A 13155-nucleotide genomic window follows, 5' to 3' on the forward strand; every position below is an offset into this window, starting at 1 on the left:
CTGAGTGCTGATAGCCACATGCTGGCCAGTTGCAGGCCTAAACATCGATGGGAAGATCCAAACAAACAATACTAAATGAATTTAAACTTCACCCCATCACACAAGCAAGTGGCTATCAGGAGTCAGTGGCCGAGTGGATAACGCGATGGCGTTTGAAACGAAAGGTACTGGGTTCTAGTCCCAGAGTGAACATCAACTCTGAGATGCAGGTACATCCAGCTGACAAGTCCCAAATAGGACAAAACGCACGTCTTGGATTCCACTTCTAGCCACTATCCGTCTTTGCTTACAATGCTTGAAATGAATATTTCCCATACGTTTAGAAGCAAGTCAGTGTAACCATGCAATGCATTTGATAAAGGTTTCTTCAATATGAAAATGTCAGTATCTTCAGCATGAAAAGTTTTTTTTTAAAGATGAAACATCAAGTAGGAGAATGAGAAAAAGTCACAGCTTCATGGAATTTCGTACAATTGACAAAAAACTCGACAAATTCTAATTAGTTACGTCTCCCTACAGAAATACAAACTGTTTATTAACTTGTTTCAGATGGAACATTTAATACTTGGAGGCGCTTCTAAAATACTGAACAGATTGTAAAAGCAGTTCTCGAACAAAAGAAGGCATTTCCTCAAGGTTTTCGAAGACCGTTTACCATAACTTATTGTAATAAAAGGCAAATATTATCGGGTTATCGATATCTAGCACTGAATTTTGACCAACTTTTGTTGACAAATGTTTGTTCAATGTTCATTGTTTCCGTTTAACAACTTTGCTACAAGTTATTTTATAAAGAACATATGGAATGCTTGTATCGTTCTATCTAGGACTCACCAGCTGGATTTACCTTCATTCACATTAATGCTGACACCGTACGTTTTCACTTTATTTTCACAAATAGTGAAAATATGAACGGACGAAAATAACTAGATACTCGACAAAACTTGATAATGAACGAAAAGTTAACAAACTGCTATGACATCAACATTAAAAATCTAATCGAGATCATAAACTGATTGGTGTTAGACCACCAATAAAAACCTGAAAGTACTAAATGAACACTATTCAGGGGTCCCGTAATAGGACGAAACAGCAGTTTAGTGCTTCCACGTTTCCAATGGTGGTCTAACACCAATCGGTTCATGATCTCAAATAAAACTCAACAATCTCCATAACCCTATACTGATAGAAAACTTAATTTAATTGTAGTTCATGAAATTATAGTTAAATTACTTCCATCGTAATCTTACCTGTGGTTGTTGATGTTCCAGTAACTGAATGTTGGCAAAAATTTTCGTAACACATGGAATAATAGAATCTCTAAGAAATATTTTATAATCATTACTCGATAGTTTATTGAGTAAGATCTCGAGAAAAATGAATAAAAAGTATAGGGATGAATAAATTATGAGAGATGCTTAGTAATAATAACGTCAAATATTTTATATCTTGTGTTTACTCAAACACAATTATGTATACTAGATGTCATGTCCATTAATGTATCGAAAATATAAAAAAAATATTCACCAAGTACCTTAACAAATGTATTAGATCTAATTCAAACGGAACTTTCATTTGTCGGTATAACGCTTCGATAAGCATTGATTGTATAGATATTCCATCTCAAAGGAATCAATTAAAAGATAGTAGAACAAATAACTAGTACCACTCACTATGCACCTGAAATACAGAAAATTTATCACTGCAGTCAACGTTTATCTCAGTTTACATAATGACTTCAGTTTAGGGCGTTTCACTGTCTTATATCCATGCGTTCTCCATTCACTAATAGAACTCTTCCGAATACTTTAATTTTAAACTGTATTCTTATGTAGTTGTTGATAATAATTAACTGGTTCTAAAACCCAAACCTACATTTACGAGTTTTCTTTTCATCTTGATTCTTATGTAAACAAGTTTAATAAACAACACCAATTTGCATTTCTGTTTTATTGACATTATGCTAGTTAACTTGGTTACTTCATTGATACCGATTTAAACTAAAGTGTAAAAGTATATACTAGGGTTTAATCATGGTGGGGAGTTGGCTGTTGTTGTATTTTTATATATTTTTCAATTCCATGCAGCGATTTCGGGAATATGAATTTTGTGTCTTTTAATGTCAGTCTTTTCAAACTAACACACCAAATTAATATTAAGGATAAAATAAACACCAGAATAAGATTGTATTTATATATATAATTCATTTGTGTCCGCTCGCTCACATCCACTCCCATTCGCAATTCTACTTGAATTCACTTCGTGTGCTTGGTGGCGTAATGATTCACGTTGTACAACAACAAACTGTAGTCAGAGCTTCGTTTTGTCTCTTGAAATTTATACACTGTTGGGAATTATCTAATAACAGTTATCAGGACGAATAATATACGAAGCCTAAGGAATGACCTCAAAAATGTTCTTTTACACTACAAACAGTTTTTCTATACTTCATGCGATTTATTTAGAAATTCACTAGCTAAGGTAAAAGCTCGTTGAAAAAAGACGTCTCTTTCATTCATCCACTTAAAATCAGCATTTATTGGTTAGCAAACAAAAAAATGTTCAATAGTCACATACAGAATATCATTTGATGTAAAACAGATCATTTTTAGAGAACTTGTAATCAGCGTTTGTAGTGTTGTACAAAAACCTTCAAGGACGTATACTAAGGTTTATTGAAGCCTTGGCTATACGGAAATTGAAACCCCCTTTATGTGTTCAAAAACAATTTGTTCTTACCCTTAACCTACCCTGGTAAGGCTGATTTATTATCCAGAGTAGTTGTCATATTGTTTTTGTGTACTTTATTTATTTTCTTACCTTAACCTATCTAGTTGACCTTTTAATTTTCATATAAAAATGTCTTAACAATTATATATGTGATCAGATTGTTCGAATTGTATTGCGCTAATATATCACATAATTCTGATAAACTTCGTCTTCTCATTGCATTATCGAAACACAACAATGAAGATAAAATATAGATAGTTTGCTTAGAAGCTATAGGGGGAAAATATGAAATTGTATTGAGATTAACCACTGAATACGTTCACCGAACAGATTCCATTTATGTAGCCTGTACATACAAACATGATCATGTTTTAGCTTAGCCCCACACAGCGTTTTGTTAACCCGCTTCTATTCTAAAGAACATTCAATATCAAGGTAAGCGGTGTTTGAAAATGAGAAACATCTGTCTTAATATTCTCAATAGATGAAAATTTATAGCCTCATAAACCATTATACCATATTCACTTAATGTTTTGACAAAACATAAGCAATTAATAAATTTAACTCACTTTGTCTAGTTCTTCAGTAATATCTCTCCAAAGAAAAGATAATGATTCACTATATTGTATTACAAAATTATTTTTGAAATCAGTACTTGAACAGAAGTTGGCCAAATTTTCCATATAAACATTTCTCAAATAACACAAGTTATGACACTTAGTAACTGGATGAATGATGACTTTAATTAATTCAGATAATTTAAACCATTTACGATATTTTTTGACCAAAATATCATTTTCTTCAGTTAGTAGTATATTCAATAGATGAAAAAATTTCAAATTAAATAGTAAATCTTGCTTAGATGTATTATCAGAAAATTTAATGACAGACCACGCTGATGAATTAGAATAGGTTATTGTCAACAAAAGTGAGTCCAAAATATTACGTACACGTGAAAAACTATTCATCAGGAATAATGTGTCGTCAAACATTGAACAAAGCTTTAAAAAGAAACATATAAGATGAAACAATACTTATTTATTTATTTAAACACATAAAATTATTACAAGGAAGCACCAGATATATATGCGCCACACAAATCTCATTTGAGTTATGTGAGGACTGTGATACTGCCCAGGTGCCCAAACTGAAGCAGATGGTTTTCTTAAGGGGCCACACTCAGAGCATTTGACCTACAGGTCTGATCCACAAGGCAGGAGAGCATCGTGGGGAGATGCAGTCCCATAGTAGCCGGTGACTAACGATTGGTTCATATGCCATATGTTCCGTCAGGATACTGGAGCCCATGTGCACCATTGGTTTGGAATCAGGGTTTTCCAACACCCCAAGGTGGACTCACCGTGTCTATCAACCCGGTTAAAGTGTCGGACATTCGCTTTTCGTCCTCTCAATTTCGTAAACAACAGTAACGTGACGAGAATGCAGTGATTAGGACTTCCCTGGTAGAGGCTATATACGCGTGGCCATGTGAGAGCATTTGGAGAGGGAGAGCGGACTTTCCCCACTCTCGGCCGTACCAGGGCATTTGGGGGCATAATTAAAATTCGGAAATATATTGATAATGATAATGTAGAGAGGATTTCCTATATATTTATTACGAAATACTTCGCTTCAAAAATATATTCTATAGTAAGAATGAACTTTCCGAACTGTCTTGTTAGTATGGTAATTTTTTACAATATGTTCTATAATCGATCGTTTAACTTTGATGAAATGCTTTTCCCGAAACTACTGCCAAAAAATTATCTGTCTACATTTACTGAGAAGTCCAAAATGAGATGAGTACTTTTTATGACTTAATTCAGTCAGAATGACCTAGTAAAGTCATTTGATCACAGATAGAAAACATTAGCTAAACACCTATGACCAAAAGATTCACTCATATGGGTACTTTGAATAATGAATCATAATAAACGATAGTTCTATTTCTAAGAGTTTGTAATTTCCCATTGCTAACATTATGAATTACGAATGATTAACATGAAGAGGCTAATTAATTCCCTACCGTTGCTGCTACCTTGACGTTGTGGTCGGGCTTGCCCATCGTGATGAACCAACCGGGTTGTACTGGCTGGAACAATCTTTCCTCAAGGTCCTACCATGACACGCAGATCCGTTAAAGAACGGTAAAACTAAAAGCAGCAAATCTAAGGTCCGAGACCAAAGTCTTACTGATGACTGTACAGAGGTATGATGCTTCCCTTAGAAAACCGGCGTAACGGCGATGCTGCCTTCCCACAAAAAGAGGAGTGAGGTTAGAAAAGGTCGACCCTAAAAATGCACACATCGCCTAATCTCACGGATATCCGTCTCCGGCGATAAGTTCTCAACAAGTACGGAGCTAACATGAAAATTACTCACAAAAAGTTCGTGTGTGACCGACCTCAAGCAGTTGTCCCTAGGGCATTTTGGTCACACCCTCAGGTCATAAAGAACAACTCTAACCCAATTTCCTTTTCAGGTACATCGAGAAGAACCCTACCACAGTGTGAGTAACCGGGAAGTGATAACTGCCCTCATATATCGAACAACACTCAAGACCACTATATTCATAATCAATTTCCCTTACCAATTTCTATCATTCCTTCTACCTAGATTATCAACTCTAAACTTCTTCTTTTGACTTTCGCCTCAAGTGTCACCATGGTCAGCGATTCTAGTGAACGAAATGCTGTCACAAGTATACTGAAACGTCGCTTCAAACTACACACTGGAGCCTTCAACGCACGCACTCCACCCTATACTGAATCGGCCAGCAGGCCTCCTTGGCTAAAACCCTACAATCTCGTACCATTGAAACATGCATACACTATTCACTTGACCTCACCTAGCCAAACCAGGGAACTGACGAGACATACCCTCATTTTATCTAACGTCCCGATGACTAGTTCTCGTGGACTGGTTGGTGTAGATATAGCACTAAGTATGAGGGCATAACAAGCACTATTAGAATGGATCCCTGTTACCAGTCCCCTATGTGCTGTTCGGCTAAACGGCTCCGTAAGAACTAACAAGGATAAGAACACCCGTCGTTGCCTTTTCGTCGTTTCTGCCTACGCTCCCACTGACTGAAGCCCGGATGAAGTGAAAGAAGAATTTCACCGGGTAAATAATAGTGAGGTTAAACACAGAGTATCAGGTAATGATAGTAAATCAGTTGACGAGGTCGTGGATCTTCATCGACTGAGATGGTTGGGCCACGTGTTACGTATGCCTGAACACCAATTAACACGACGCGCAATGCTGACTAGTGTTGGAGACGATTGGAAGAAAGTTATGGACCGCCAAACCAAAACGCAGCATAAGTTCACAAAGTCACTAATTTCTGGTCCAAGCCATGTTGGTAGATGCAGGCTACTTGGTTGGGGTTAGAGCGACTATCGTAACCAATGGTTGGAGACTGCGAGTGACATGGCTCAGAATCGATCACAATGGTGTAGGTGTATACGCATATTTTCTTCCCTTAAACTGTGAGATTAAAATTCCTTTATATCTTTCTTTCTACCAACTGATTATTCCTTTCTGTATTATATCCTTATGCACAATCTTCCTTTTATGCAATACTGCCATTGAGGTAACTGCTTCTATGAATTTGGTGTTCATCTTGTTGCGCTAATAGGGTATGGTAACTTGGATCAATGCATATATGTGCCTGGTTGTACGTTGTAGCTGACGGAATGACCGGAATGAGTGTAACCATGACCCGCACTGTTGAGTCTCTAACTTGGCTGCAACGTTCGTTCAGCGCTTCCAGGCTTTCAATGGTGGTCTAACGTTGGTCACTTCAGGATTTCAGCGAAAGGTTTATTCTTCTGTATAACGACAAAGTAGGCAACTTCGACCGATTTGTACACATGCCTGATCCTACGTTGTAGATAACTGAATGAATGACTGACTAATCCTAAAACAATCATAAATAAACTGTAATAGTCGTGTTGCACAAGGCAATGACTGAGCTCAGTAGCTCATGGTATAACACGTCAGTGTTCAAAGTAAAGGGTGCTGAGTTTAAGTTTCATTATGAACACGAACACCGGGATGCAGCTGCATTTAACTGACTAGTCTCAAAATTGGCAAAACATCCTTCCCGTATTTCCCTACTAGCCAATTGGAAACTTCAACAATAAAGGAGTTGTTTTATTTTCTTTTTCTCACCTCATTTGAAATCATTTCTCGTACTGGGCCCAATACTTCATCGTTCGGTTTCACAACTGTTATCAGCACTTCGAGCCAATGCACATATGGACGGGATTTTTGGAGAAAAAAACAAAGTTTTCTAATGGTTGAACGGTCAACCATCATGCACAATTCCGTATTATCTTTTAACATCCACAAACAGACTTCAGCATCATCAGTCTATGAAAGAACCATGAAATAAGAGGACACCGTATAAGTACCATAAAAGAATGTTTTAAAAGCAAAATTATTTTCTCCTAATTGATGGTTATAGTGGTGTTAAGCAGTTAAAATATGTCAACTTCACAGGTTTAAAGCAAAGTGTAATGGTCGAAGATAAAGACTCGACGGAGAATAGTTTGAGCACCGTGCCAGAAGTGTTTTTTTAATTTAGTGTGAGGAATTGTTATTGTTAAGTGGTAGGTTGCTGTTAAGGAGACCCAGATTATTCATCGAAAAAAGCCCAGAGGGGTCATGAAAATGCTGAGAAACATTTTATCCAATCAGCATTAAATAATAATTTCTCAGAAACATCTGGAAAGTGGAGAGCCACGTGTCGCGCTTCTGATTGCATAACTACCTATCCTGCTACTATGATTAGTAGGGTTCCAGAACCTCTGAGAAGCCCTAAACCATCTGAAATGTTATAAATACTATCACTTTTCTGTACACGAACAAACCTTGGAGTAAAACATTCCTTTCATATTTTGCGCCTATTCTCTCTTGTTCAAGTTGACGTGTAGATTTAGCCTGGGGTTATTATAAGAGCTAAGGTAATCCATTCAAGCGTTCAGTTAGAATATTTATCAGTTGCGAATCTTTTATATACGCGCCTGAATAGGTTATGCGATCGGCATACAAATTAGTGTGTCAAAATAAACAAAACAGGGAAAATCGTTGAAATATCTAGATGGTAGGAGGAACATGTAGCCCAGAAACACAAGCTGACATCCTGTAAGAGCAACCATTTCTTGGGATATTTTTGAAGATTGATCACTTTAAAAACAATATGCAACATAGAATAGCATTGGCTAATCAACTATTTTCAATCAAAGAACGGCGAAATAGCTATTTTGTCTTAGCATCTGTTTTTAGAGTGCTGAACACCTACTAACTCGTCGGGATTTTCGAGTATCATGGTGAGCAAATAACTTTTAGAAAATTAAATTGATACCCAATAGGCCATATTTCTATCTTTAGTCAATTTGTAGTACACCTCAAAAATAATCTGACATCAGTAAGTAGCTATCTTGCTCCTAACATAACCAAACTTTGTTAACAAAGGTTTCTCACTAGCTTGAGCTAGTGCATAATATAAACTCTCCTTGTAAAAAATATTTTGTTTGAATTTGTGTGGCCTATATCAATATGATAGTTATATATTCCCTTCAAAATAGATAAGATTGCTAATTATGATTTCTCTTAGTTTATTTCATTCGAGCGTTGCAAATGGTCTTATCTATCAAAAAGTTAGTTTCAATATAATTCAAATATAATTCAATATAATCTCACAGTTTAACATAATACTTGTCTTATATATTAGCTACTAAACCTCAAATAATTCTTCCAAACAATTGTTATTTGAAGATAAGTAACATATCCTGTTAAAATGTAAATTCTTTGAGTTAAAGAATTACTCCATAACTTTGCTTCGTTGTTACAAGGCAATCCCTAACTTGGAATCCGGAAGGGAAGTGGAAAAGAGGAAGGCCAAAGAACACATTACGCAGGGAAATAGAAGTAGATATGAAAAGGATGAATAACAACTGGAAAGAACTGGAAAGGAAGGCTCAGAACAGAGTTGGATGGAGAATGCTGGTGAGCGGCCTATGCTCCTCGACGGGGGGTAACAGGCGTAAGTAAGTAAGTTTGCTTCGTTGCAGATGAAAGCTCTTGATTATGATATAAAAACAAACAATACAAATTGGTAAAAATTAAAAAATAGGCTGACAAAATTCATGAAAAATCAAATATTCAAACACTCACAAATTTGTTTGAGTTCAGTAAATATATACACTGTACACTCTCTGCGTCAAAAAGTTTACCTATTTCATTTGTTGCGTAGAAACCACGCTAACCAGTTACACGAATACAAAATTATAAACTTTTTTTTTCATTTTTGCCTAAACAGTTTGTTGTTAATCTACTTCTATGGAATAAAATTTGACTTTCTTTACATCTAGAAATGAATCCAACGAACGATCGCAAGTTGTGGCATAAGTGTAATGGTTAGAGCACTTGGCCTTAAACAGGACATTGGAAGAAAGCTGAGTGTGATCAGATATAAGGTGATATCAGTCAATGAAGTCATTGACTGTTGGACTGGGCGGCGATTGCAGAATTAGGTTACCTGGTTGGAGTCTATGTGATTATCTTAATCGATGATTGGATACGTTATCTTACGTGGCATAGAAACGGTTACTATACCATAGATTCGTTTACGCTCAATCTTCTATTAGTTGTTTTAAATTTTTTTATGCTTTTTAATCTGAGAAATCATACTTTCTTTTGAAACCATATTGTATAGGCATGATATCTTTAGACGATCACTAATACTGTTACTACCTTTGCTATTCTGGCACGTATGGTAGTTTGAGCTGATGCGTATGTATAAAGTTCTACGTTACTTATGACTGACTACCTAATGAGTTATTGAGGTTTGAGCAACCAATTAACATCATTAAACCGTCTACAATATATGTTTAGCTCAAATCAAAGTACTTAAACCTGTAATTAGTAATATGAGTTAAGTTATATGGAAATTATGTATCCAAAACAGAGATGTTTGTTTTGTTTTACACATTTTATTTATAATATATTTTAAAAAAAACAATAAATAAATAACCTACTTCATTTGTGATAAACTTATCTAGATATGGGTATAACAATTTTTGATTGATCTCATTGTTGTAACAAAATAAGCATAAAATATATTTGGTCAAATGAACAATCTCATTGAATACAACATCGGTACACTAAAACAAAACAAAACAAAGGAAACATGAGAAATGTGAGATAAGTTGGTAATAGTGTGAAATTCAAACTTGTATCATAAGAAACATTCAAAACATTTGAAACAAGAGTTGTTATGTGAAACTCTATAATAACAGTTAGCAAATATTTTTTAGTCTCCCACCAAATGCCCTGGTACGGCCGAGAGTGGGGAGAGTCCACTCTCCCTCACAAAATGCTCTCACATGGCCACGCGTATATAGCCTCTGACAGAGAAGTCCTACTCACTACCTTCTCACAGTGGCATTACTGTCGTTTACGAAATTGAGAGGATGAAAAGCGAATGTCCGGCGCTTTAACCGGGTTGGTGGACACGACAAGTCCACCTTGGGGAGTTGGAAAACACTGATTTCAAACTAATGGTGCACATGGGCTCCAGTATCCTGAGGGAACAAATGGTGTATGAATCAATCGTTGGTCACCGGCTATTATGGGACTGCATCTCTTCACGATGCTCTCCTGAATTGTGGATCAGACCTGTAGGTCAAATGCTCTGAGCGTGGCCCTCTAAGAAAACCACTTGCTTCAGTTTGGGCACCTGGACATTATCTCAGCCCTCACACAAATCAAATGAGATTTGTGCGGCGCATATATACCTGGTGCCCCTTTGTACCAATATTTATGTGTTTAAATAATAATATTGTTTTTAGTCGAAAGGAGGTTTTGACATTTAAAATTATAGAAATTAAGTTCAATATTCAATCGACAAGAAAACCTCTTAATTCACGCATGCAAAACGATTGCTTTGGACTCCCAGAAGTAGATTTTTATAGCTTTCAGGTTATTTATGTCCTTTTAAATGAAGTAATCTGGTTGATTATAATGTGATTAACAAATTATGTTTAGTTACAAGTAAAAACAGAATGAACTAACTCTAAATAAACATCTGTTAGCTGAATAAAATATGGATTATGGGACTGCTTCTTTTTATCCAAACCGATATCATGGTAATTCGGCAAAACTCCATGATTTGTTTCATGTTTGAATCAGATTCAGCAACTATCGACAGAAATGAATTATGCCCAAAATCCGTTATCTAAGGGATGTCATATTATGTTACAATCGTCTAGAAGGACTACTTCCAATGAATTAAACTGTCGATACAGTGAAAGCTTCTAATAATTGTTACAAACGAGCTTTCTTAAAAACAAACTGTGATCAATTTACTAACTCAACTATTCAAGAGTAGAGATATTATAAACCGGACGATTCACCTTAAATGAGCCTCACTAATAGTAAAATTCATTGTTAAAAATAATATGGAACATAGGGACAATGTTAAATATGTGTAGTACAAGAAAAGTAACAAACTTAACTGTTTTGTAGACAAATAAAGTAATCATGATTCTTGTAGGAAATCTCCTCGGATCAGGTTAAAAGCATTTTCGCTGATAAACAACAGAAACATTACCTACGTTGCATATTAAAGAAAGTGAACGTAAAAGAAACACATGTCTAGTTCCAAACGTTTGGGAATTCCGATATAACTATATATAACTATATAGTTTCAGGCTAGCCACCTACAATCAGTAACTCTTGCGTCTTAAAATGAATCCTTTCAAGGGTTGGTATCATAATTTGATTCAACAAACACTATGCTTTGGATAAAATTGCTTATCCGAGTGTGCTGGTGTTGAGCACAATTAAAAAATGGCTCAGACTAACATACTACATAACAGTGAAAAAAACGCAACATTTTAAGTCTCTACCTTAAATATTTAAAAACTTCTAATCGTTTCACTTATCAAAGAAACTGCTCTTTCGTTCGTCACAGTCTCCTGATCAATTTTCTACACACAAATTTATTATATGGATGATGATGATAATAATAATCAATTGATATTCTTTTCCTTAGAATATGCACAATACTGTAAAACTTACTTTGAATCGAATATTCAATAATTCTTTCAAGATAGTATGCACTCCTAAATGACGTAAAAGTTGTTGTATTTGTTCAAAAGGAAATGATGATGATAATGATTTATCCATAGTTCTAAGTATTCTATTATTTATTTGTGTACTAATTTCAATACTAAGAACATCTATGACATTAGTTGATTTCTGTTCTATGGTTGAAGTCAATAAATCATTATGTTCTAATTGACATAATGATATGATATGACATAGTATCTATATTTAAATATGAATATGTAAAGGAAAAAGAAGATGGGATCAACAGAACAACTGAACAAATATATTTACAAGAAAATAATAATAATAAGTAAACATTACAACAGTACTTAATCAATTGTACATTTTGAATTCACCTAAACAAAACTGAAATGAAAAAGACAAACTTCTTAGTATAAAAGGAGTTCAGGGTCTTCTATTTAAAAGGCTTGATCGTATTTACACAAACAATGCTATTGATGATGATGTTAAGTTAGTAAATAAGACATTAATGGGGAATGGTTATCCACTTAAATTTATCAATAGATGAAAAGTTCATGGTACAGTGAGACCTACTGTAGCCTTGGTGGAGAAAAAGCCTGTCTACATCACCTCACCATTTGGAGGTGATTCAAATAGCCTTCTATTGAAACAAAAGCTTAAATCAGTCATCAACAAAACGTTTTGTGCAGTAAACGCCATTATCAAAGAAAGAACGAGGTCCATGCTTCATTCAAAACCTAAAATACATGAAAACGATTGTGTCACATCCCACTGAGTTTACCAATTTAAACGTGTGTGTGGTCACACATACATGGGGAGGAGCAATCGTGATCTGAAAATTAGGGTGTATGAACATGTACCAAAATGGTTGGAAAAACAAATTTAGATCAGATAACCCAATAGGACTAGAAGATAAACATCCATCATCCTCGATTGCCAAACATATTATCGAAACAGGTCATAAGATTGATCTTAACTTGGCTTTTGTGGTGTTGTATAAAAGTGTAAAAGGGCGTATACTAAGGTTTATTGAAGCCTTAGCAATATGAAAATTCAAACCCCCTTTGTGTAATCAAAAACAGTTTGTTCTTACTTTAAACCTACCCTGGTAATATTAGCTTATTATACAGAGTGATTAGGTATCAAATTGTTTTCACATCATTATTATTATTATCCTTGTCTCCTTTTACCCCCCATTTCCAGTCTAGTTGACCTTTTATTTTTATATATAAATGTACTTAACAAGTATATGTATGATCAAATTCATTTAGTATTGTTTGTTTGAATCTTCCCATCGATGTGTTAGGACTGCAACTGGTCAGT

General features: G+C 35.2%; 1 protein-coding gene across 1 annotated transcript in view; it reads right to left on the reverse strand.

Annotated features, from left to right (window-relative positions):
* Smp_151860 (putative inositol 1,4,5-trisphosphate receptor) overlaps positions 1-13155 on the reverse strand; it is a gene marked incomplete at both ends in the record, with an annotated part of 77648 nt that overhangs the window by 2755 nt on the left and 61738 nt on the right. The window contains 2 exons of the mRNA XM_018797419.1: positions 3300-3731; positions 11821-12005. Of these exons, the coding sequence (XP_018652463.1) occupies positions 3300-3731; positions 11821-12005 (617 nt within the window). The remainder of the gene's footprint in view (positions 1-3299; positions 3732-11820; positions 12006-13155) is intronic.

The sequence above is a fragment of the Schistosoma mansoni genome, chromosome 4, assembly GCF_000237925.1.
Source record: "Schistosoma mansoni strain Puerto Rico chromosome 4, complete genome".
NCBI lineage: Eukaryota > Metazoa > Platyhelminthes > Trematoda > Strigeidida > Schistosomatidae > Schistosoma > Schistosoma mansoni.